Here is a 26,157-nt window from a genome sequence, read left to right as displayed (position 1 = left end):
TCAGTGGAGTAAGAAGTACTCATTTTTATAAAACTAAAAGTGACAATGCCATAGAGTCAGATTAATCTATTAATAGTAAAAGTCTGTACAATTGTACATGAGCAAAAAAACTTGAGAAGGACATTTTACTCTTTTAAAAGAAATGCACTGCAGGCTAAGCAGGGAAAATAACAGCATTAACACTCACTACTACATGTTAACAATGTTAAGGTAACCAAGGTGACAGGTAACAAGATCATTCCTCCTTTAGGAACGATTGCAATGACATCTGAAATGTCTAGTTATCAGAACAGAGGTCAGTGTTGTCGGCGAGCTGAGTCAGAGCTTTGGCAACAACAGGGGTCCATACATTAGCGTAGCCCCTGACTCCATATACGGAGAGCTATCTCTGTAGTGCAGCATAAGCCCTGTAACAGGAGCCCTCGGATGGGACTTTGGGTCATACATCACTCCAGTGGTAACGCAACCCCTCTCTGCAAAGTGACTTTATGTCCTGTATCTCTGCAGCTCTGTTTCTGTGGTCGTTTCAGACGCACACACACACACACACGTCATTATGGGACAGCACCTCTTTACAGTATGCTACGGTCCTTCCTCCAGCTTAAAACAGCGCTGGCGAGGTGGAAAGGCAGCTGTTTTCGCTCATGTTTGGGTAATGTTTTAAAATGGGTCCATTTCGAATCGTGTCTTGCATGTTTTTCTTCAGTGCAGGTGTCTTGTCAAATGTGTCTCACACAATGTGGCTTGTGAATTTAAAAAGGCGTGCTCGGAGCCAGAGGATGTGTGCATGTGTCTGCATTCTCCATCAGTTTCACTGACCTACTAAGAGGAGTTGAACAGATGAGCTGGCCTTGTTCAACTTTAATTGGACACAGCTTGACGCTCTACCATTATGCAGTATAAATCCTATGTGTCGTACAGCGCCTATGTGGCACTCAGGCTGTGGGGTCACTCCACCTACGATAAATTCATTTAACATCTTCAAACACTACAGGTAATCACATAGGACTATTATTTCAGATCTAAACACGGAGGGGCCTGTCCTCTCTTAATTTTTCTTTTCAATGCACCGATGTTAGTCAAGCTCAAAGGGACAATCCAGATTCTAAAAGGACAAGGTTTCAATACAATTGATTAATGAATGATGTTTCATTGCGAACGGCAGACACGTGAGTGCCCATGAGGGATTGTGATGGACGATATGAAACATTGGAGGGTTTTATTTTTCTGATGGTTCTCTCAAGGTGGATGACTGTTTGGAGGCCACGGGGACACGGTGAAACTAGAATCAGCACCACCCACCCACAGCACCTGCAGTTCTAACCAGCTGATCCTAGTTTCTCTCCGCCTGAACACCAGGGCGACCCGCAAGCTCATTTGCCCGCCTGCATATTTGATTTGTTCGACCTAACCAACTGGAAATCAAGGACTGCCATGCGGGAAAATGATAAACAAATTGTGTGCTCTTTAGTGGATGAATGTGGCTGCTAAGCCAGGCAGATGTCACTTTCAGCAGGGAGCCCAGGACGAGATGCTGAGCGAGGACTTTGTTCCACCTGGATGCATGGCGGAGTGCTGAGTGCAGAGCTGCTGACCCAGGCGCCGCTCCATTTCAACCTCAGCAGCGGCAGCGTGGAGACTCAGTGCTTTAGCCCCAGCCTCTAAAACTGGTACTGCTACAAAGAGGCCAGCTGCTGCTCACACTGCCGTTAAAAGGTGGCAGCCACGTTACTCTACAGTGGAAGAAGGAGACTATTTTATACAGTTTCACCCCGTTTTGTTCCTCTTTTTTGTTGTTAAGAGTATGGCCGGCTCAGTTTTTATAAGTCATGATCCAAAGCTGCTGTAAACATAGAGACCAATGTACACAAATATAACCTCCATCCACCCACATGGTTGTGGGGTGACTGGTGAGACAGTGGAAAGCCACAGACATCTTTGAGGAGGTCAAGTTGTCAAGTTCACTGGCAGAGCGCTACTATGGTTCACCAAGTCAAAGACACCCACTATGACACTGTGCGATATGTGGTTATAAAAATTCATTAGTGCGAGTGTTGTGAACTGATGTTCGGAGGAATGAAATATCAATGCAAAAGAGAACGGAAGGCACATTTAAACTTCTAACAAACTGGAGTGTTTCAAACTTTCACAATCTTGTCTTGTTTTTCAAATCTCTGCATTTGATAGGGCCGTTAGAAAGGGTGATACAATACCAGATGGGTCAGTAACTATACTGGCATTCAATTGAGGCCGTGTGAGGCCGGAAGCCCTGAACTTTAAGAAGCTCTCACAATGTCAAGATAAGGTGGTAATTCTGCTCTCAATTCACACTTTATGCATTTCCAACTTCTTCCCAAGTGTCCTACCACCATGACCTGTTTTACTGAGCTTTAATTGAGCTTGTAATTCATTTCTCATAAGTATATTTTCTATACTTTGGGTACTATTTTGTATTTTTTTTACATTCAAGACTGTATGGGTTTTTTAAGGTACTTATTTCAGTAAAAATCCCAAAGAGGGGCTGCAGCTGTGAGCAGACACTACCACTATTTGACAAAACACTTTTACTGAATGAAATCTGACAAAACAAATCTTAAGGGGAAACTTCAGAATATTCAGATAAATGGCCAAGAGCAAATTTGCCTTCTGGACTTACTTTTCTCACTACTTTTATTTGCATTTTAAAAATAAAATCAAAAAAACATTTACACCCGCTGGACGTGTCAAAATCAGCCATCTAACGGTCCATCAATGTCCGTCCTCGGGCAGAGGTGCCAAGATGACAATCAAGACATCCGGGGCAGCTGTGACTGGGGCATGGCGGGAAATGCTTGAGTCCCTTCACCTTCAGTGGGATGACGAGCTAGAGGCCTTTACGAGAGCCTCATGTCACCTCTGACGGGCCCCCGTGGCAGAAATGAGAAAGGGCTTGCGGGGTCAGAGAGGTCTGGCACCAGCAGGCAGAGTGACCCGGGCCCTGTGACTGCTGCCCTGGCCACGTAGAGCCAGTGTGTGCCGGGCCTGGCAGACAGGCCGGAGCCGCCACGACTGTCTGCATGGATCAGCTCCGGCTGTGAGAGAGGACAGCCCCAGGACTCCCATGTGGACAAGTGAGACCCGCTAAGGCCTGCTCTACCGGGCGGGACTGACCTTGAAACTTAGAGTAGCCGTGACCGTTTAGTGGAGAGGGTGACATGCTAATAATCTAAACTGAACAGGGTTTCTAAGAAACATCATAATCAATAACTAGAGCGACCCAGTTTAAAGTCAACTGTGAACGATTTAGAGATGCGAGGTGCAACCTCGGGAGTAAAAGTGACTGACTTGACCTGACTTCCTGTTTTGGCTTCTTCCGCGCAGTTTTATGGAAACTACATATCGTCTTGAACAACGTTAATATGAGCTGCGGCTGACACATTTGACAGTGTTCATCCGTTCTTTCCACGGTCCATCAACCATAGCTCTTTACCTGTCAAAATAATAATGACGATCGCTCAGAAACCACGTGAATGGGTAAAAAGTGGGAGGTAAACGCTGCGTTGCACCCCTTGGGAGAGAAAGTGAGATGCCCATGGGTATCTGAAGTGCCAGAGCACAATCCAAACTGAGCCACAGCAAGGGCGGGCAAACCTCCACCCGGCAGGAGAATCATCAAAACTTTTAATGACTTGGGCAATTACCCCCAGTGAGCCTGCTTAATGACATACATAGGACGTCACTAGACACTGCTCACACCAGCCTCTTGCCCGTACTTATGTGTGCCTCAGCATTTGGGTCTCGCGTCGTCCCACGGTATGCTGCTCTCCCGTTTCACTTTGTTCACCTCTGCAGGGCTACACGACCACGTGTCAACTGCACGAAGAGCTGCACGAAGAGTCGCCTTTGCACGGGACCTATGCAACAGATTTACTTAATGTAATAATCTTATCTCACTTGTCACTGGTGCACAATACACTTCATTACTCTGAGTTATGAAAATGTGTTGTCATTATACACCGTAGGTAATGACCTGAAGCAAAATATCAGTTAAGCTCGCTGCCCGTCTCAACTCTGCACCCACAATTGCTGATAGATTCTGCAATTACAGAGCTTCTCAGCCTTTGCCACAGTTCGTGTCATATATCCTGAAAGGTTAACTGCCCGCCTGGGAGAATTTGCAGTGATAATGGAGCAGAGACCTCGTTGTCCCCACACAACATCCTTTGCATGGCAACACAATCTAATTAGCCCACTTAGGAACTTCTTTCATTTCAAAGCAAAGAGCGCGGTCAGCTCGCAGCAGAGTGGCATAGATAAAGGTTCAAAATGGTCTAACGACAATGGGGACCGTATGAAATTCCTCCTTGTTTAGGGGCAAGTCCCAGGGAGATGGCATCTGCTGCATGGCCCATGGGGAGGAGGGGGGGGGGGGGGGAATAGGGGAGAATGACATGCACTCATACATCACTTTATATCAAAGTTGTACTGTGCAGGGCGGCCCATTGTCACGGCGATTTCTCTGCTGAGCCAGCTAAAACCAACTAAATGCAGGCCGAAATGCCTGTGTTCTGCTGATAAACCTTTCTTACACGTTGTACAGCGAGACGTTTAAGAATCGGATGCAAACACTTGACTATGGGGGACACTTTGATAATAGGCTACATCTTTCCCCGAAGATCATTTTCTGTGTGGAACAATGGAGCTATATGTCTCCTCTTGCTCCCTCTATACATGCACTAACCAAAAGAGGCCATCATGCACTTTACTCTATTTAAGTCCCCGATATCACAGGTCATTGCATACAGCTACCAGATACCAGCTGTGAATCCTTCCACCTCTCCTGTTTAGATCCAGCCCGGAGCCAGGTGTTACACTGGTAATTGGCCCACACAGTGTGGATTTTTCTTTGGATGCACTGCTAGTCTTACAGTTATCAAACACAGACACGGTGAGGGTACCAATTGGCTAGTGCTGTATCATATCATGGTACTGTGACACCCTCGGGAGACGAAGCACCACCACAGCTCTGGTGTATTTCTGTGTGCACAGCAAAATAGTTGTTCCACCTGTGAAGAATGCAGATTGTATTTTGAGGGGGTGTTAACAGGATCTGTTCTATTTGGCTATGGGGAACATATGCATCTTCATTAATTGCGAGTAATTTGTCAAAAACTGCGCTCACACTTCCTCAACTTAGAGAGGGTGGCTAAATAAAGCGGGTGAAAAGAAATGGACCCGGCCTTCTTGCTATGGATATCGAAGCCTGTTATTTTTGATGAAAGCAGGTCTAGCCTGTTTTGCACTGTTTAGAAGTTTATATTTAACGTGAGCAGACAAGACAGAATTCCAGCCCTCCCCCTCTCTGCGGCTAGCTGGGACCAGCGTAGCCGAGCCAGAGAAGGTTGCTGTGTGTCCTGCTGACCCACCCTGGAAATGAGAGGGTGCTGTGGTGCAGCGGCGGCTCCTAATTACTACCAAACAGCTGCAAACACATAGTGCTAAAGCGAAGGGGCCCAGCCAATGCCGCCCGGTCAGGGCACAAGCCCCACAGTGTGGGGAGGCCACAGGCGGTCCGTTGTGCTCCTCGCAACTCTCGGTTTACTCCCACGCCACGAGGCCCTCGCTGAAGCCCAGCGCTCCTGCTGCCTCAAGTTTTCAGGGCTGAAATTGCAGGGTGGCAGGGGAGTCGTGTCTGTAAATATGACCACACCGACAAAGAAATGTCGCGGTCCCCGTTCAGCTGCGCTGGGACTTGGGGGAGGGAGGTATGTCTGTTTAGATCCTTGCACACCATGTCAGGTCCAAGGCAGGAGGGGGAAGAGAAGAAGGCTGTAACCTTCAAACGGGTACAGAGGGGAGACACCAAAGGTGGATGTTGTAGCATCTCTTGGGGTCCGCTAAGAAATAAGCTATTAAGGATACAATATGGATAATATTGTGTATTTGAAGCTTTAAAAAAGTGAAGATAAGATAGGTGTATAGATTGATGGAGATTGGTCTGACACTCACCTGCCTGTTCCTCTCATCCATGATCCTGGTGATCTGTATCTTCTTCCGCCCCATGGCTGCTTCCTTTCTGGTCTCTCTGACACCTCAACAATATCAGACAAACAACAGGATTTTGTTCCCGCGCTGTCCTAGCACATTGTGCAACAGCCTCTCTTCTTGTATACAGTCTTTCTTCTTCGCAATGTGCTTTTCAACACCACAACCTGCAAGGGGACAGAAAGAGAGAGGGGGAGGGAGGGGAAGTTAACTTGACGCTCAATAATGTCTCCTTATGCACTTCAAAGAACCGGAGGGCTCTGCGCTCTGTTCTCGAGCACCTGGTGTACCCTTATCTCCTCCGCTGCTGCACTTAAACCACAGCTGAAGTCCACGAAAGACGACTTCACACTGACAGCGCAGCAGCTGCACAAGACTCAATGAACAAGGGGTCTTGCGCTGTTAGATGAAAAGATTGTTGCCACTCTCATAACTGTCAGTAAAAGCCGACCTCTCTCCAACACTAACAAAATGCGTCTTTGCACTGCAATAAGCTAAAGGACTGCTCTCTCCCCGTAGACACGTTCCGCTGTAAGCAGAGGTTGTTCTTCCTGAGGCAGCTGAAGAAATTCAACCTGCCAAAGACGATGATGGTCCACTTCTACATGGCCATCATGGAGTCCATCCTCTGCTCCTCCATCAGCGTCTGGTACGCTGCAGCCACAGCCAAGGACAAGGGCAGGCTGCAGCGTGTCCTCCGCTCTGCAGAGAGGGTGATCGGCTGCAATCTGCCGTCCCTGCAGGACTTGTTCGCTTCCAGGTCTCTGAAGCAGCTAAAAAGATGGTAGCCGACCCCTCCCACCCTGGACAAAAACTGTTTGTGCCCCTTCCATCTGGCAGGAGGCTGAGGTCCATCAGGACTAAGACCTCCCGCCACACCAACAGTTTCTTCCCGCCGGCAGTCGGGCTCATCAACAGAGCCGGTCCCCCACTGCCTGACTATAACACTCCACCGGTCACTCCCCTTCACACTGCACATGCCACTTTAACTGCAATTCATCACTTTGTCGTCACTTTGTTACTTGTCTGTTACTTGTTCGTTAGTGCACTTTATGCTTAATATTTCTTTTTTAACTTTTTTAATATTTAAAATTTTTAACTTTATTCCCTTGTTTTATACTAAACCATAGCCTTATTCTACTAACCCATTGCATTAGCATTTCATTCCAATTTATTTTATTACTTGTGCACTGCTATCTTGTCTATTGTCACATTGTCTACCGTCGCGCACCAACCGCCAAGACAAATTCCTTGTATGTTTGGCATATTATGGTAATAAATGTAATAAATGAGTACTGCCTCCAGATTAACGCCTTGTGTGTTGATTGCATTTTACAGAACGATGTTCACCTTTGTAGAAATGATTTGTCTGTGTAAACGACGGCACCCTCCAGATAAACACTATACCTCTATTCAACCTACCAAAAAAAAAAAAGTATATATATATATATATATATATATACATATATATATATATATATACATACATATGAATAGCGATGGGAAAAATAAAGGGTCTCATGACAGCATTAGCAGATAGTCATCCTCCATCTCGCTCTCACAGAGCTGTCAGGAGGACAACGCAAGGTGACTTTGACTAAGTGCCTTGGGGTTTATGAGGAAACGCCATTGACATTAGAGTTTCTGTTTGTGGCCTAAATCATGTGCTCTGTGTGTGTATGTGTGTGTGTGTGTGTATGTGTGTGTGTGTGTGTGTGTGTGTGTGTGTGTGTGTGTGTGTGTGTGTGTGTGTGTGTCTCCGCGCGAGGAAAACAAACAAAGAGATGAACATAACTAGAATAACCGCCCCGTGGTTGTCGTCCTCCTCGCCAAACCAGTCAGGTTGCAGTTAACGTCCACGTCCGTCCACAATCCTCTAATTTATGCAGCGTGGAAGACTTACAGGCATCTAGTGGGGAAGTCGAAGACCTACTGGACACATTCTGTCGCCCCTCCTTCTCCAGAGAGGGTTTCTCTGTTCTGGCTACTGTAGAAACATGGCGGTGGAACAGAAGCCGCTTCATATGTGATGTGAAAGGCTCGATTTGAGCTAGGGTAGTTTTGGGTCATTATACACCAATGAAGACAGACTTAATATCCTAATTCATTTTTGTGAATAAATCACGCTGAATCCTGTATAAATCACATGTGCAAAAGAAATCACCTGAAGATCAATATCACCAGAACCAATGGAGCTATGAAAGGAACAGGAGGCCGCCTGTCCCGGTCGAAATCGGGGGAGAAGTATGAACCCGGTGATCTTAAAAAAGGAACTTAGTAACTAACCAATGAAGCGGATTCTAATTGAACACAAAGTTGCAGCCATGATGACGGGCACTGCTACAAATGTGGATAAATCTCTCATTTTTGAGCATCTTCACATTCCCCTTAGTCTTAATCTTAGTGTCAAAAATAAAAATCCTACTAAATGAAAAAGAATGGCCACAATGTTAGTTATGGTGCTAAATAACGGCTTCCTACCCGGTCGGCTCTGGAATAAACCAGTCCAGAGCTCCCGAAAGGTTCTTATCAAACATTTTTAAGTAGCACATATATCAACGTGCAGAGAACATGTCGGCATAGGAACGGCCACGTAAGCTTGACAGAGAGTCGGCGTGACATGTCGAACGGAGCAAGTCCGCGGCCTCGCTGTACCTCGGGTTAGACTTTCGGTGCCGTTTCCATGGAAGTAACACGGCATCACAATCAGTTCCGACCAGAGCCGATTTGATTCTCCTTGACGAGGTGCGAGACCGGTCAAGTGACAGGTGAGGTCGGTCTGCCTCCCGCTCCTCCCTTCAGACAGGCCGGGTGACAGGCCCGGCCCTTTCACAATCAATATAACATGCTCCGTTCCCAGTGCAATTACTGGAACGGGCTCGTCTGACTCCTTCTCCGCGTTTAAGTCTGCACTCGTTCCACACAACGTTGAGAAAATAAAGCAACAGTGGATTTATGTTTTTACTAATGAACAAAGAAATGAGGCCAGTGTTATTCTGTGTTTTTTCTTTTGCAACAAAACTGAATTAACTACACGGCTATAGTATTGCGGTCGACTCATTTCATACAAACACATTAAAAAGGTAATCAAAGGATTCATTCTTTCTGACTTGAGTAGAAGCAGAAGCTCTGTGCTTCTTTGAGCTTGACGGACAGCAGCCCACGTTGTGTGCACAGCCGTGACAGCACTTCCTGAGCGAGGCACTGTTACCCTCAGTATCCTACCACAGGCCGTGGCAGACAAGACTCAGCTTCCTGCCCCTCCACTTCCTGTTATTCACGACCCCCTTTGCGGGGGAATTTAGGTGTGGGGGGGTGTTAAAAATGATGACGAGGAAGTAGGGGAGGGCCCACCTTTGGGACACCTTTCCCCTCTGATCCCTTCCCGTTGTTATAGTCCTGACTGGGCCTGAGACTAAACAACAGCAGAGGCTCATCTCCTGTGGCTTCGCTCGGGGTGCTTATTATGTTTACTGGAAGGATCATTACGCAGGCTGGACGACGTGCACATGCCGCTCTCAAGCCACTCACTTTATAATTAGCAGGCAGAGACCTTTTCCCTGTTGTTCAAACACCCCACCGGTTACATCAGAGTGAATCACGGCTCTCGCAACACAAGTGAGTATGCACTGAAACAACACAATGATGGGAGAAGCACATTTCTGACGCTGTAATCGGGAACGCGTTGCTACTGGGTTTCCGTGAAAATGGTCCACGGGAACCGTCTTAAGTGTATCCAACTCAAACCGTCGACGCCGTGGCTCTGCTCTGAGCAGCTTTCTGGCAGACTGGGAGACGCAAAACGGCAAGCGGCTTAAAAACACACAGTTCTACCAATTTGTTTCGGTGGAGCCTTCGACAGCGGCACGCTAGGAAACGAACACCCCCCCCCCTTTGTTCCTCGCTTTCATCAGGAGGTGGCGTACCTGTAAATGGGGCTGTAGGCCTGAGGGGAGTGGAGGCGAGCCAGCCCTCTCACGCTTTCTCTCGCTCGCTCTTCCCTTTTATGAGAGCACGCTTATCTCCCTCTCCAGCAGTCAAAATCAGGATTGTGGCCCCAGCAGCATCACTAGGGTTGATGTCTCCTGATGCTAATCTGACACATGGCTGATCCCTCTACAAACACTTTCTCCGTCCCCTCTTTTCAACCCTCCCTCTTCCTTCTTTTTCTTTCTTTCTTTCTTTCTTCCGTTTTCTCAAGGATTTCTTTCTTGCGACTATTGAGATATAATTAATTACAGCTACCAAAAGGACAAGCAAAAGAAGAAAGTGAAGAAGGAGGCTATTAAAAATGTAAAGGGTGAGGTGGGGCTGTCGACTCGTAACACTTCCCCTTTCCTCCGCGAAGCATCGCACTGGGGGACATTTGATGATTTTAATAACACTTAAAGGGGAAGGTAAAATTACGATAATATGAATACCCTGAAGGTGGTGAAAGAAAATCAAACACATACGCCCGGTTTGCACACTAAAACCGAGAGACATTCTTTTTTAAATCGCTGACAGATTTACGGCCAAGTCACGAGGTTGCCGAACATCTTTCTTGTGTTATTTCATTAGGCAACATGTTACCTCGTAATATAAAATCAGTCTGAACTAAATTCAATTGAAGCAGATGTAAAAAACGTTTTTTGAAATTGTTCAAAAGGAGACAGCGACCTGCACAGCGGGGACAGTCACAAAAGGCAGCACTGAAACGGCAGCCAAGCAGACAGCGAGTGGTAAATCTGCCCTGGTGACTGGCGGTTCGGTCTGACTCTCCAATGACCCAGCTGTAATCCCACATTGGATCGATGCAAGTTCAAACAATCCCCCCGGCTGCTAGCACCTTGCTTTGGCAAGGCTGGGGGAACAGGACGCCGCTGTAAGACAGGAACTTGCAGACGAAAAGCTATTTATCACCTCCAAAATGACATTGAGACGGAAGAAAGCCCCACAGGACTGACCTGCTCTCGCTGAGAAAATGTTTCATTGTGGGCCACGTTTACATGGCCAGCTGGGTGTAAACGACGGCACCCTCCAGATAAACACTATACCTCTATTCAACCCACCAAAAAAAAAAAAGTATATATATATATATATATATATATATATATATATATACATACATATGAATAGCGATGGGAAAAATAAAGGGTCTCGTGACAGCATTAGCAGATAGTCATCCTCCATCTCGCTCTCACAGAGCTGTCAGGAGGACAACGCAAGGTGACTTTGACTAAGTGCCTTGGGGTTTATGAGGAAACGCCATTGACATTACATTAATTTCATGTCTCTTTTTTAACTGACTTAGCGCCACAGAGCCCTGGATACCACGGTACCAGGGAAAAATGAAACAGACATTTTCAGCTTCAAGGCACCGGAAGCTGAGGGCGGAGAGACAACTGAGACAAATAGGTGACATGATCAACTACCGACTTTTTTTCTTTACTCCAACACTTGTTTAACAGGAAGGAGACACTCGCTCAACAGAGCCGGATGAACGCTGGTCAGAAACTTTCCGCTGCACTTGGGTGGGAGTGTGTTTGGACTTCGCTGGCAGGTGTGAGACGGACAGAAAACAAGGGAGGAAGGGAGTGAGGATCAGAGGGAGAGAGAATGGCCGGTATGACTGTGTTAACTATGTGGAAAGATATAAGGGAAACAGGACTAAAAGAAGCACCCGGCGCCCGTCCCATCCCACCTCAGCGGTAGTGTGCGGCAGCGGCGTTGTAACATAATTACTGCAGGGACACTTCTATTCCCAATGATCCATTTGCGTCAGTCAGGTTCTCGAGCGCAGCCAATGAGCGGATCTCGCTTTCTCAAGAGTAAAGAGATGACCCTTTCCTCGCAGTTATATCCATTTCATGTTGAAAAGCCACTCTCCTCCTCTAGGTAAATCCCTCAATGCAAACCAGTGTAAAACCTTTTTGAACAAAGAAAATGAGAACTACCTCAATGCAACAATTAGTGCTTGATAACTGGTACCTGCACAACTCCAGTAGTGTGGAAGTTGCGTCTGGAATGAAAGGCAATTCCGCGAGTTGAGAACAGCAGTGTGTGTCTTGTTTATTTTACCACAACAAACTCTAAAGATGGCGCGGCCCTGTAACCTCACAAGCAAGGATCTCTACGTCACAACATAACAAAACATTTAAAGGGACCGCGATCCCGGAACAGTCGCAATTGCGTGTACAACAAACCAAGAACAAAGGTGAATTATGCAGTCACATTCACTACACACGTCCCCCCAGAATTCACCATACAAGAAAAATAATCAGTTGGGAGGTGGCCGTATCAACCGACCAGAACGGCTGTGTTTCAGAGGGGGTTGAGGAGCCCCAACCGTGGCAGGTGTACCACCGCGACACGGGCGCGGGGTGTTGAGTGTGGGAGTCCCGGGAGGGAGGGACACAGGGGGTGGGCGCAGAGCTGGAGGACGCCCGCGTCGTGGGGGCTGGGCCGATTCAACGGGCCTAGCCACGTCCAAATGAGCTGGTTTGAGGCGGTCGATGGAGAGTCGCTCCGGTTTACCACCCATGTCCACCACAAAATGTTTGTCTCCCGTCTCCAAAACCCGGAATGGGCCCTCGTAGGGCGGCCGTAGCGGTCCCCTTTGAGCGTCGTGGCGAATAAAGACATAGTCAGCCGTCTGAAGCCCAGCGGGGACGTGCGACTGAGGGAGGCCGTGACGGGAAGTAGGGACAGGCGCGAAAAGCTTTGCATTGTCCAGTAGTGCGGCCCGCTGTAAGGCCGCAGACCAGGGAACAGTGGAAGTAGGGACAAAATCCCCTGGAACCCGCAGTGGCTGGCCATAAACAAGCTCCGCGGACGAGGACTGCAGGTCTTCCTTCGGTGCAGTCCTGATGCCAAGCATCACCCACGGGAGCTTGTCGACCCAGTTGCCGTCTTTGAGGCCGGCGCGAAGAGAAGCCTTCATTGACCTGTGAAATCGCTCACAGAGCCCGTTAGCCTGCGGTTGGTATGCAGTCGTGCGGTGGAGTTTCGTTCCGAGGCTCTGGGCCACCGCGTTCCACAGCTCGGATGTGAACTGCGTGCCCCGGTCAGAGGATATGTCCGAAGGGGTGCCAAAACGGGCAACCCAGGTGCCGATAAATGCCCGGGTCAACTCGACAGTGGTCACCGATGTCAGTGGTACAGCCTCGGGCCAACGGGTGGTCCTGTCAACCATGGTCAACAGGTAGGTGAAACCATGAGAGGAAGGCAAAGGGCCAACCAGATCCACGTTAACATGGTCAAACCGCCTCTCTGGCACCGGGAACAACTCTAACGGAGCTTTAGTGTGGCAGTGTACTTTGGCCCGTTGGCAATAAAGGCAAGTGTTAGCCCAATCCCTTACGTCCTTTTTGAGGCCGTGCCACACAAACTTTGCCGACACCAGTCTCTGTGACGCTTTCGAACCGGGGTGGGAGAGACCATGGATGGCATCGAAGACGCGTCGTCTCCACCCCGTGGGAACGATCGGCCGAGGACTGCCTGTGGAGACGTCGCACACAAGCGTGGTTTTGGCTTCATCGAAAACCACATCCTCTAGCCTCAAACCTGTAGTCGAGGTTCTCAGGGTGTGCATGTCCGGTTCTGTGGTCTGGTCCGCTGCCATGCGGCCGTAATCCAGACCGAGATGGACTGCTCCTGCCACAGCCCGTGACAGGCAGTCCGCCACCTGGTTGTCCTTACCGGCCACGTGCTGTAAATCCGTGGTGAACTCGGAAATGTAGGACAGGTGACGTTGCTGGCGGGCGGACCATGGCACGGCCACCTTGGCCATGGCGAAAACCAGCGGCTTGTGGTCGACAAAGGCGGTGAAGTGTCGACCTTCCAGCAGGAAACGAAAGTGCCTGATGGCGAGGTAGAGACCGAGCAGCTCCCGGTCGAAAGTGCTGTACTTACGCTCGCTAGCGCGCAGCTGGCGGCTAAAGCCCCCACCAGGTTTGGGGACGATGTGAAGAGGTGATGCCCATGGGCTGTCGGACCGGCGGACTATTCCAAGGCGTTCTATGTTAGAAAACTCGGCCTTAGCAACGGCAAGCTTGGTGGGCGTAGATGGGCGGACCAGTAGTGGCGATATGGTGTTCCACACCATGCTTCACGGCAGATGCAGAGAAAGTGGGCTGGGTGAGTTCTGGAAAACCAGCCAGTAGACGGTGGAAGTCGTCTGATGGGGAGAGCATGCTAGACAGTCGTATGGAGTCAGCCCCGCTGAGCGTGCACGTATAAGAACAGAACGTGACAGCGTCGATCAAACGGCGGTTCTTAACATCCACCAACAGTCCATGCGCACACAAAAAATCAGCGCCAAGGAGGGGAACAGCGACTTTAGCCGTGATAAAATCCCAGCCGAACCGATGTCCTCCGAAGCATAACTCAATGTACCTTGTTCCATACGTGCGGATGGGGGTCCCATTAGCAGTTTCCATCGGGGGGCCATGGCTGTCGGTTACCATGTCCAAACGGGATGCAGGCAGAACACTCCTCTGTGCACCCGTGTCGCACAGGAAACGTCGTCCGGAGATGCTGTCACGGACAAAAAGCAGCCTGCCTAAGCGGCCGACACTCATGGCCACTAATGAGCGCCGGCCCCGGCGTTTCCCAGACCGCCGAAACTGCATGGCGAGCGGCATTTAAGGGCCTTCGATCCAAACTTTTCGTGATAGAAGCACAAGCCTGAAGAAGACTGCTGGGGGCCTGAAGCTTGCTGACGACCTGAAGATGGCTGCCGACGAGAAGAGGTTGCTGTGACAAGGGTGGAATCCTCCATTGTCACAGGAGCGACGTGCGTGGGAAGAAGCGCGGCCATGACACAGTGTCCTTGGCTTGCCAGGAAAAATTTATCAGCCTCTTCAGCCAGTTTTCGGCAGTCAAGTGATTGTGGTGTTGGCCAATGCAGCTCTGACTTGGGAAGGCAGCTGACGCAGGAAAAGCTGAATGAAAAGAAAATCGGGTGTGTGCTCACCCAGGAGATCCAGCATACGGTCCATGAGCTCAGACGGTTTGCTGTCACCCAGTCCTTGGAGGGAGAAAAGCCTGCTAGCTCTCTTGGCGTCGGACAGTTCAAAAGTCTTTAACAGGTGCGCTTTCAGCGCTGCATATTTCTCCGTCTCTGGAGGACGTTTAAGGAGGCTCACCACTCGGGCCGCTGTTGAGTTACCGAGAGCCGACACGACGTAGTAGTACCGCGTTGTATCAGCGGTGATCTCCCGCAGCGCGAACTGCGCTTCAGTCTGGGCAAACCATGCCGGCGCTGACGATTCCCAGAACTCGGGGAGCTTGAGGGTGACAGCTTTCGCGGTCATGGTCGAGTCGTGTTTGCGAATACTTCAAGCAAACGAACGTCGGGGTCACCAGTGTGGAAGTTGCGTTTGTAATGAAAGGCAATTCCGCGAGTTGAGAACAGCAGCGTGTGTCTCGTTTATTTTACCACAACAACAAACTCTAAAGATGGCGCAGCCCTGTAACCTCACAAGCAAGGGTCTCTACGTCACAACATAAAACATTTAAAGGGACCGTGATCCCGGAACAGTCGCAATTGCGTGTACCACGAAACAAGAACAAAGGTGAATTATGCAGTCACATTCACTACAGTAGCCTATTTTCTCCATACGTTACAAACCCAACTCTTTTTAATCAGCTGACCAACAGTATGCCTTCTGTAATGACTGACTGATACCTCCCTACTCATTTCATATCAACGCCATCCGTGAGCTAAAGCCCTCCATCACTAACATTCTTTATGTCCTGACATAAGTGTCACACGTCTGTATTTTCTGCTGTAAACTGGTGGAGCAAATATCTTGAAACAGACACACACAGATGAATAGAATGTATGCACGCGTTGTCCTAGAGGTTTGTGAATGTATGGTGCTGCGGGGTCCGATGGGGGTGCGAAGGTGTCCATTTGCATGGCTGTCTATCATCGGACGGACCTCCCACCAGGGAACAGTAGTAATGCCAACACCACATGGAGCTTGGTTCCCTCCTTGGTTCCCTCCAAGGATCCCCGCGAGCTGTGTTAAGAGCCATGGCAGCCTTTTGATGTTGTACAGACCCGCAAATCTGAAATGGTAAGCAGCAGAGATGAACTGAGATCTTCCTCCAGGGGGAATCCACACTGTAAGGGTATTAGGGACATCATGCATAATGTGTCTTAGCAGCGGGATATTTACTCGATCTCAACACATCTTGTGGAAGCACCACGGATCCAGATTAGACACCGAGATATTCAACTCTCCCCCCCAGTGTTTGATAATCAACGGGCAGATTTCACTGAACAAACAGTGAGCGCTGCAGGAACGCCTGGTGCACGTAGATGTGGTTCATATGTTTGGGATTATATTTACTATCTGCCCTGAGAGAATGTCTGATTATATTGGGGTTAAAACATTTTAAGAAGAATAAATGTTTGATTTTCTCTCTACATCTGTATCTTTCACTTGATGCCTCTTTCCTTCCAGGGTTCCATTACGTAAAAGGTTTATGCAATCTGAGCAGTGAGGATGACCATGACTCATAACAACGGTGAGAGAGAGAGAGAGAGCGGCGCTAGCTGAAGTAGCATTGATTTTTTTTTTTCTTAAAATTTAAATTGATAGAATTAGGCTGTTGATCTCACACAGGCCTTGTATTCACACATTTTATGTACCAATAAAGCAACAAGCACATTCCCAGTGTTTCTCCTGCCATTATAACAATTTAATTTCACAGGGCGGGCGGGACAATTGATGTACTAGGCGTACCGTGAAGAGTCTTTTTTTTTTTATCTCTATTGACATTAGTAAACGGCATTCACTGAGCAAAAACAACAAAAAGAGAAAAATCTCTTCAGCTACAGCCTACGGTTTCTCCCGAATCAAATGATGTGTGCTAGCTGTCACATGAACACTGTGTGCAAACAGTGTGATAGAGAGAGAGAGAGAGAGAGAGCCCCACAGTGCCGGCTGCTGCTCGCCTCTCCAGGAATCTCTCCGGTCAAACGGCCTGCTGGTGGCCTCTGGACCTGAACGCCTCTGTTTGTTTGTTGGAAGTGCCGTCCGAAGGGGGAAGAGAAATTCCAGGGCAGCGTGGCCCGACGTTAGAGAGCGCCACCGGCCGACAGCTCGCGCCGCTTTCCGCTAGATTTGCTGGGCCACAGCGCGCAGATGGAGAGATGGGCCGGGACAGATGGGCAGAGCCGACACCTCACTTGCCGTCGCACCGCAGACGGCTGCCGCTTACAGAGGGGGGATGCAAAAGCAGCGCTTTAGGAGACGTCCTTCATTTTAAAAGTCTCATTTTGGCCAAATTAGAAAGAAAAACACGCACTTTGGGGCGCCGCCTTCACTGCACAAACCTGAGGATGACACCATGGGTTAAAAAAGGCACACTTGAGCTTATACTTACACCCCTAAAGTGGACACGGGGTTATAAAGGAGCAAACTGCGTCCCTTGGTCTCATGTTTTGATAGTTTTTGAATCTCGTCCTCTGGCTTAAAATAAAGATGACGTGGTTCCACTCCCCTTACTGTTGCGCATTGCATGGCGTGCTGCAGAATAATGGGAGGAACCTCTGCGTCCCGGTTCGGGCCCCTCAGACAGACAGAAAAACAAAGACATCACAGGCCGGACCTCCTTCCTGTGGCTCGGGTCAAGCTGCGGGCGACTGTTCCTTCCACCGGCTCCTGGACTCCCGACTCGCCGTGCGGAGACGTGACCCCGAGGTCTCACAGCTGCAGCCGCTAATCTTTGGTGCGGGAAGCTGAGTGCAATGCTTACAATCACTTATTCTGGCACTCAACAACAACAACAACAACAACAACAACAATCTCGCAGAGCTCACCAGACTTTGAAGAAAGTTTACTTTGCACATAATTCAATTGTTTGTTCCCGATGCTGCCACTTCCAACTCCATACAGAGGGAGAGGAGACAAATCTCCAGTGAGAGATGCTTTTTAAGATCTACCGTGGAACATCAGGAATTCAATACAGTGGGGTATTTTAGCAATCATGGAAGATCTTTTGATCTAGTAAATTAGATTTTATTCCTTTGATTAATGTTTTTTTCAGTCTCATTAAAATGCACTTAAAATGCAACTCAGCAAAGAGATGTCTTTCTTTACCTCCTTTTCAACTATCAGTTTTGCTTTATACAAGATTCCACCTAAAAACACCATGGTATCAACATAGTCACTCGCTATCGTTGCATCTCCCCGGAGGCAAGCGCATGTTCCAAATAACGCCAACGATACAACAACACGTTGAGGAAAACATGACAAACCAAACCTCAGGAGCCACACACACACGTTTGGTTTGCATGCCCTGTAAATGTGGCCAATTCACGTCTGCGATGATGCACGGTTGATGCTGCGGTTCCAGAGACGACCAATGAGGATGAGGCATCTAACAAGGGCGCTGAATGACAAAGTTGGCACCTTTTCTCCACTGCGTGCTCTCACGGTCGAAGCGAGTAACACATTCACCCTCCGAGCTTTCCTCCGTCTGCTGGAGGGCTTCGACATCACTGACGTTGCTGATAGCCACCGATATTTAGCTAGTCGAGGTTTTTATTGCAGTATCTGGGGCGTTTATTTATAGAGACAGTGTTTCCCCTACCATTATAACAGGGGAGCGCCCCCTCCTTCAAATTACCCCTCCACCCCTGAAAAAGTCTTGAATTAAATATAAAAAATTATCTCACGCACGGCAGCTCCACACAAACACGTGCACAAATATGTCCATGTATGGGCACACGTGGCGCTCGCACAGGCGGGCAGACAGCACCAGCGGACCAACTACTACCCCTTCCCATCGGCCAAACCGCCCTCCTCCCCCACCCCCTCTCCCCACCCCCGGAGTTGTAAACCTAGAGGAAACACTGTAAGTAACAAGTAACAACGCATCCGCAACGACATCCATTAATTTACTTAATCATATTTAAATAAAGTTAAGGTAGAAAAGTCCTATTCATCAAGTTGTTGCCCCCCCCCCCGACACCCCCCCCCCCCCCCTCATGACTACAGCGCATGAAGACATTGTTTAACACAGGCAGCACATGCAAACACAGGAACTCAACTCGGGACCTGTTGGCAGTGAGTGCGGACCGAGGCCCACAGTGACCTACATAACATTAACCAAACAGAAGAGTGAAAAACACGTTTTATACAAACGTGACTCCACAATGATCTAAAGTTTTCTGCTTTCAAAATACAGTTCAGGTTTGATTAATAGTTTTCTGTACATCAACCGCCAGCTATGTGTTACAGAGTTTTTTTCTCTTCGCTTTACGGGGGGGGCGGTCGACAGTTAACTGCTGTCAAAAGAATTATCTGCCAGGCTCAAGATTCTGCATCCAGCCTCCAGGTCTAACAGGAAAACGATGGAATCTCCATATTGATGATAGCGCGCCAATAAACAATGAATCATGTTACTAAGATGCTCAGCAATCTTACTTTTCTTTTCGTTTTGAGAAAACACCAGTTTTTCAAGTAACTGCACAATGAGAAATGGAAGACAATTGTTAATTTAAGAGAAAGAAAGGGTCTCCAACGTCCTACACATATATATATATATATATATATATATATATATATATATATATATATATATATGTATATATATATATATATATATATATATATATATATATATATATATATATATATACATACATTTATATTTGTCTATATTTATGCAACCATTCTACCGTTTAGGTTTCTTAAAAAGATGTAGATTGTCAACCAAGAAACAAAATGTAATGTTTGCATTCTTCATTTTAACAGCACGTTATGCTGGCTTTAACATTAAGATTGCAATCCACATTTTTTAAATAAAGCCCAAATGCTGAAAAAATGGCTTCAAAATAATAAAAAGAAAATCAGTATGAGTCATTTGTAATTTCAGAGAAAAATGTGCAGTATAAAAGATCCTCTTGGTTGAACAAACAGCAAAAAAAACACTAGCCCTTTCATCGGATCAAGCATGTTCGGCTATCTCTTATTTTACACTCGATACATCCTTGGCTTTCAGCTTTCTGCTGTTTTTGTCCTCCACGGAAAAAAAATGTCCTGAGAGGAGGAGAGTGGAGGAGATAGACTTTCACTCAGTGATTCAGAGACATCGTGTAAACGCCAGCATTCTCCTTCTGACAACCAGCGTTAATTGCAGATCCGACTCGCCCACACACACTCCACATTTCTCCTGAAAGGAGAAGCTGAGACACTGAGATTGAAGTGGGATGAGGAGTGCAGTAAAAGATGCTGCAGCTGCCCGTTCCTCACACCGTCGCCACCTCTTATTTCTCCCCTTTCACCGGGAACTCGTGCTGAGACGCTACGCACACACACACACGCAAACACAGCGTGTAACAAGGCTAAAGCACCTACTAAACAGTGGCAGTCGTCGTGTATATGCGTCCATCCATTTAACTCCATCACTGCATCGTTGATGAAAAGATGCCGGGTGGAATGGGATGGATGTTTCCAGGTGTGTGTGTGTGTTTGCATAGTGGAGAAGGGAGAACATTTGGGGTGTCTGAGGTGAGAGCAACAGTTCACTGCATGCATGAGAGAGACCTTCGTGCCGCATATTCATTCCTTCTTGCTAATGCACAACATAAATTGTTGAAACGACATTCATTTTCCGCAGCGCAGAAAGAATCCCTCATCCACACATCAGACATAAGAGCTCACGTGACGCGGATCATGAGCAACAAGGCCCATTACTGGCGAGGCCAGAGGCAGCACAGAAGCTAATGACTGCAGATTAAAGGGTGTTTTACTGCTTCGCTGTAGAAATCTAAGGCAACCAGCTGGTGTGGTAATGTACATGCCGTTAGAGCAATGAACAGTGAAAAATACAAGCATGCAGAGAAACTGCTGTAAAAACTCGTGTCCCTGAAGAATTCGCTTAACAGGGAAATGTGTCGTCGGATCGTAACTGAGGGATATACATGTACTTAAAAGCAGTACATTATTCACTACAGGCAAAAAGGCAAATACTTTTTTTTTAAAACTTGTCAGCAAATACACTGCTTGTGTGCACGGTGATTTGGTTTGACCAATTGCACGTCACGGGCTGCCACACAGCAATCAAAAAGAGAAGTGAATAGAGCGCAATTTTAGGTTATGGAGGTTGTATTTTCTGCTGCAACTGAATATAGTCTTCTTCTGTACAATAATAATGAGATACGCACAACGTATAAGCAGCCACTGGAAACCATTAGAGGTCATGTTACGATGTCCACTGCCCACTCTGCGAGGGGGTTAAGGTCACGAGAGTCCCACAGATTCAAAGAACCAGCTGACAGCAAGGAATCTCTCTGTTACCAAACTGACCATAAAGCTTGACCGAAATTGACCAGAGTCCTTCAATACAACACCACGTGTCATGTGTCACTTTTATTCACCCGAGGAGAAACATTTCAGCCTTTTCGTTTAGTTTTTTAAACCAGCAGTCAAAACCCCTTCCATGAACTGACTGACTGGTTTACTTTATAAATCGGGAAAACTAAACTTTTAGTGTACTTTTTAAGAGCACGAGGGCCTGATTCACTGCGTGTCATGTGCCGGTATAACATGATCGTGGGCTCGGAGACATGCAGCTACTAGTCGCAGGCAACTCTTCTTCTGGTCGGATTGAGAATGTTGCTCATACACCGACACCAGCGGGAACAACATGTGACGGCAATTCGCGGAGCGGAGCGATGACAGCGCGCGCAGGCGCATCAACACCATCTAAGATTTCAGGGCCATTACCAAAAGTCAACGAGAAACAAAATGATGGGGAATATAAGACCGAACATTTACTGTATTTTTAGGAATAAGAGTACCGGCTAGGTTGACGTGTTTCCAGAAGCTTTTGATCATGTGCCTGCGTGCGCTTTGCTGTAAACCTCTGCTCCTGTGAACTGTAGCCTGCTCTCGTTGTGATGGGCCGACTTTGTTATTATTATTATTATTATTATTAAATACATTAACTGCCATTTTACTAAAAACGACGCGCCTCGTTTAACAAAGTTGCAGTTTGACGACTCGAGTTTTAAAGACTCAGAACTCCCACATGGACCATCTCTGTGAATCCAGTTTAGGGCTTATCCCCCCCACACACTCCCCCCCCACTCCCGCGGCGCGTTGCCGTTGACGCCGATTCCCGTAAAAGTTTCTCACAGTTGACCGATGTCGCCCCTTTTCCACGACACTTGTCCGTTTCACGTCCCACGCGACCGGCGTTAAAGTACCCGCGAAAAATGCCATTTGTAGCCCTATCTCATCAACAACCTCGCAGCCCGGATAAAGAGAGATACGTAGAGATATAAAGATAACGTCTCCGGTCTCCCTTATCCCCCCCCACCCACCTCCCCTGTACGTCTCCCTCTTTGCGCTCTCCTGCTCTCGCGCGCCGGGGCCACAGTGCCGCCGCCGCGCTCCGCAACATTGTTTCTATTTCCGTTACTCACCTTTACTCCGAACTCGGTCGCCGTGTATAGACACTCTATATCGGTGGCTCCAGTGGATAAACGTAATTTCAGTTCACCATTACGCGCTGACTGCTATTTTAAGGGAGGGGGAGGGAGGGGGGGGGGGGAGCTGACAAACTCAGAAAAGGGCAGTCTCCCTCTTGTCAGCGACGGGCTCCTCCCCTTTTATGACGAACTGTCCTCTCTCGCTGTCTCTCTCTCTCTCGCTCTCTTGCGCTCTCTCTGTCTCTCTCACACACGCACGCACGCACACACGTCAGAACGTTAGAATAAGTGTTACACGTGTAAATAAAAACGTAAAAAACACAAATAAAGTGAGAATACATCTGAGGCTACTTAAGTTGTGCCATAGTTAACTGTTCGTAGCTTTTACGCGACGTGTTCTGTTGTTCTGCTGTCGTTGTTGTTCTGCTGCTGTTCGACTCGTGTCATAATCATTATAACAACAACTTTTTTCCAGACAAGCCCTGGGGATGAGTCAGTTCCAGCATAAAACAGACTAAACTATGGCAAGAAGAACTACAAAAACACACATATACAACCTTCTAAATCATAGACAAGAACAATATGTTTTCTTCAAGACTGACTTAACATTAGGATAACTACTTTCCATAATGACTTACATTATGTCATTACGTTACGTTACGTTAGACACACGTGTGACGTCACAAGACAACAGCGATGGAATTTGGTTTAAAGGGAACTTCCCGTAGCCAATAAGCATCGTCAGCATCTGTTGAGCAGCCAATTAAAGGGGTGAGGCGGGACCAGGGTGGTTTGCGCATGAGCGTGTCACGTGTATGAGAAGGATCATAGGAAGGGACTGTCTACTCTGGCGATTGGAAGCAGGTGCGTCAGAAATTAAGTACAATTATCATCCTCTATTTCATTTTTTTGGTAATATGAATGGCAGACACGTGTGACCAGTTTTAGATCGAGTAACTACATGCACATGGGGACATTTTATAAATAAATCTTATAAATCTTATAAATCTTTCAGTGGCAAGTTAACAGGACCACCTGTTTCACAAAGATCATGAAATGTGTTTTTTTGTACAAATCTAGAAAAAATCTAATATAGCAAACACAGAAGGGCTAAATTTATTCTACTAACCCATTGCATTAGCATTTCATTTTACTTAATTTTATTACTTGTGCACTGCTGTCTTGTCTGTCTACTGTCACGCACTAACCGCCAAGACAAATTCCTTGTATGTTTGGCATATTTTGGTAAATAAATGTTTCCTGATTCCTGATTCCTGATTCCTAATAACTTTTTTTCCCATTGGTGGTTTGCCTACGTTTTGCATACAGTTCCTTTGTTTACTCAAGTTAAATGTTTATAGCAGGGCTTTGAAGTACAAGGCAGTAACTATTCTTTTGAAATGAATACTTCCACTTGGGGATTCCTCCTCTAATGGCATCTTTTTACATTACGCTGCATGCTCACTAAAGTAGGGAAGGAGTTGGTACAAAGCATGGCTCCTGCTGGATGTAGCTCATTTGGTTCAGTCTGGTCTCTGGTGTATTGTGCTAGCTTTTTAACCAGTTAGTTCAAGTCCCAAAGGAAAAGTCCTCCTCATACTCCTCAGGGCTCTGGGACAAGGAGTCAGAACAGTCTTTTATGGATTTTAATACCTGTCAAGTTCCTGCATTACCTACAACTATATATAAACACACAAATTGCTAGCTTAACAGCTGTCAGTACCAACAATAGACATCTCCGTTATTTGTGTTCATAATGATAATTGTCGGCCAGTGGCTTTGGAGCGATGTCTAAAGCCTGAATGGACATGTTTCAGCGTTGCTGACTTGACGACTTTCTTCTTTAATTTAGCTACTTTCAGAGGTAGGGCTGATATCTACTTTCACTACAAAAGAGTTGGGTTTTCCGGGTGGATCATTTAAAAAATATTATATAATCTTGCTATTTCTCAAGATTACCAACCGTAGCTATGCACTAATAAATCTATGAATGACACGAGTGCAGCTGAAGGGCAATTGTCATATATTTTCGTGAGTCTTTGAGGCTTTTCAGGTCCATCGCCTTATATCCCTGAAACATTCTGTATCAACTTAACAACAACAAAGGTCTTTATGTCTGAACAACAGAAAAGTTCTGAGGCGCCTGTCGACAGACCAATAACAAGACCGTATTAGCCAAAGACACGAGTCTCCCAAAGTCTCAAACCCAAACTGGTTTAATTTTTTGTTTTACCCATTTTGGCTTCAGAGCCTATGAAGCTGGCAATCATTTCCTCCTGGGTTCAGTAGGCTCCACCAAGGCCAAGAAATGTGCAGAGCATTACATTTTTCCTTTAAAACTTTTCTCAGAATTACAGAGATAAAACGTTTTTATCCAGTGTCTCCATAACTGCCCAATCCAGATTTAAGCAAATTTAAACTAAGAATATTGAGGCACCTAATTATCCTATGATAAAATTATGACAGATAGGTTCCCCTGATGTCTGAAATAGCACTGATTACTAAATGCAACAGCCTAAAGGGATATTGGTAGCCTCCTCTGATACCTTCCCTTCAAACCAATGTTCACACCATTCATTCTGGTGCAACACCATGTGAGTGTGTGATTCTAATAATTAAGCAAAATCTAAAAATGTTCTCCCGTTATCTTATAGTATATGGTCCAAAAGTGAAGGCCTTATTTGCTTAAGAATTATTATTTAAGAACTTTTTTTCTAACGAGATGTTATTGTCATACACATGCGTGGTATTCTGCACTCTCCTTTGCATTGTGAGCGACGATAGTCACAACAACCAAGAATTAGACACAAGCCGTCTCCCAGCTGTTTTTTTGGAGTGTTTTCAATCAGTGAAGTTTCTCCTGTGAGGTAGTTCTTACGGAGTTCACACTGACGCCAACTGACAGTGTGGATCCAATTTGCTCTCAGCATCTCCTTTAGCAGCAAGTTTGTGTTGACATACAACCCTGACTCCCATTTCCCCCAAATTATGCTCACAGCAAAAGTTACAAGCAACAGAAAGATCAAGCGGGGATTTACACAATCCGATCATCAAGTTTCACCTCTACATTACGCTTACAGGATATGTGGTGGAATAATTTATCAAATCCACACAATCACACAAATGTAAGAAAATGTAAGAAAATGTAAGAAAAAACAACAACAGTGTTAATTGGCATCACAGTTCCATCATGTGCAAGGAGTCAAGACCCGTCCTGACACCTGTGTCTCACCTGTTTCACCTTGTTGTTCACAGAACCTGCTGTTTCAATCTTGACTCCCCCACTCCTTTCTTCCTCTGCGTCTGTCTACAACACTTCCTCTTCTTTCGGCGGCCTTTGTTTCACTCTGTCCATTGATTTACCTCAATACCCGACTAGCTGACTTCGGAATGCTTCCTTCGAAGACTTAAGAGGCCTGTCTTTGCACGCTGTTCCTCGGGTCGTCCCTTGGTCTCTCTGAGGGCAGAGAGTAAGGGGGGGGGGGTGAAAGGTAGGTCCCCAGATGGACATAGACATGTCAGGCATGCGTTGTGTGACGGGGCTGGGCTTCGCTCTCTGGAACAGCCACAGCTGTCAGTCATAACTCCAGAATGTTTTGAAGATTTTTTTGTTCCTCACACAAAAGTGTGGGAGGAAAAATATTTTTATATCTTGGTTTATAGTCAAGTAAACCTTCAGAAACGCAAAGTAATCTGAC

General features: G+C 46.9%; 1 protein-coding gene across 11 annotated transcripts in view; it reads right to left on the bottom strand.

The window, feature by feature from the left end:
* LOC120812282 (myocyte-specific enhancer factor 2A-like) overlaps positions 1–25,918 on the bottom strand; it is a 56,217-nt gene extending 30,299 nt beyond the window's left edge. For 4 of the 11 annotated variants that reach the window (XM_040168115.2, XM_040168118.2, XM_078097898.1 and 1 more), the window contains exons 1-2: positions 22,454–22,657; positions 5,989–6,191 (exon numbers count right to left, since the gene is read on the bottom strand). In XM_040168115.2, the coding sequence (XP_040024049.1) occupies positions 5,989–6,042 (54 nt within the window). In that variant the 5' untranslated portion in view covers positions 6,043–6,191; positions 22,454–22,657. Of the gene's footprint in view, positions 1–5,988; positions 6,192–22,453; positions 22,658–25,691 lie in introns of those variants that run through there. The other 7 variants (XM_040168113.2, XM_040168116.2, XM_040168117.2 and 4 more) reach the window with 2 other exon arrangements.
* Positions 25,919–26,157: the final 239 nt, after the last annotated feature.

The sequence above is a fragment of the Gasterosteus aculeatus genome, chromosome Y (genome assembly GCF_964276395.1).
Source record: "Gasterosteus aculeatus chromosome Y, fGasAcu3.hap1.1, whole genome shotgun sequence".
Classification (NCBI taxonomy): Eukaryota; Metazoa; Chordata; class Actinopteri; order Perciformes; family Gasterosteidae; genus Gasterosteus; species Gasterosteus aculeatus.
Note: the sequence above shows the minus strand (reverse complement) of the source record. Positions and strands in the feature narration are given on the sequence as shown.